The following is an 854-nucleotide window of genomic DNA, read 5'->3' on the forward strand; positions in this document are numbered from 1 at the left end:
ACTAAAAACAATGAACAATTTTTATTGTTAAACTATACTCACAAACACGAGCTTTAGCAGCATCAACTTTATCTCTTTCACCACCAACATCAGGATCTTCATTATCATCTTTGTAGCTTTCTCCAGAACCAACAATTTTATTGAAAATAAATTGGTAACAAGTAGAAAATACTTTATAGTCCATTAAAAGTATGAATGCAATGTAGATTAAACTACTAAAAATTAAAAATAAAAGCTCTTCTAAAATAGCATACGAGTTATTTTTAGAAGCAAATTCAAAATATTGTTTCATCTTTGAATCAGAACCTGAGATAAAAATAGATATATTTATTTTAACAATTATTAGATTAATTATATTTAATTACCACTGCATGCTTCATGGGCATCAGGTGTCTTACAGAGTTTACACATATTATTTGACCATGAAATAGAAACAAAACCAACAATGCAAGCAGTATATGAAAAATGTGGCACTAACAAAATCACATACCGGATAATATTATACCAAAATGAAAATGAGCTATCATGAGTTTCAGACAACCCAGTTAATTTTGCAACCAACAGCATAGAATTAACTATCATCCCTATTAGAAAAATGTATAAAACAATTGTGTAATATAGAATAAAAAATAATAAATACAATAAACATTTTTATTTTATTCTTACCCAATATTAAATTTATGGCTATGAATAAAGATATAGAAGAAATCAAGGTTTTTTTAAAAAAACTGAAAGAGTATGCATAAAATATTGAACTCCAACCATATGCAATAAATATTATGAAAAGAGCACCTAAAATGATACAGTTCATTATATAAAATCCAAATAATTTACTTGAATGTTGCACTTACCAA

At 26.1% G+C, this 854-nt stretch overlaps 1 protein-coding gene across 1 annotated transcript; it reads right to left on the reverse strand.

The window, feature by feature from the left end:
• Positions 1 to 42: 42 nt before the first annotated feature.
• On the reverse strand, positions 43 to 790 carry LOC126910146 (uncharacterized; the record flags this gene model as incomplete). The annotated part of the gene is made up of 3 exons (XM_050692531.1): positions 667 to 790; positions 366 to 584; positions 43 to 306 (listed from the first exon to the last, which is right to left on the reverse strand). Coding segments are annotated over exons 2-3 (481 nt in total), but the record flags the coding sequence as incomplete, so codon positions are not given.
• Positions 791 to 854: the final 64 nt, after the last annotated feature.

The sequence above is a fragment of the Daktulosphaira vitifoliae genome, unplaced genomic scaffold, assembly GCF_025091365.1.
Source record: "Daktulosphaira vitifoliae isolate Bord-2020 unplaced genomic scaffold, ASM2509136v1 Scaffold_4986, whole genome shotgun sequence".
Taxonomy (NCBI): Eukaryota; Metazoa; Arthropoda; class Insecta; order Hemiptera; family Phylloxeridae; genus Daktulosphaira; species Daktulosphaira vitifoliae.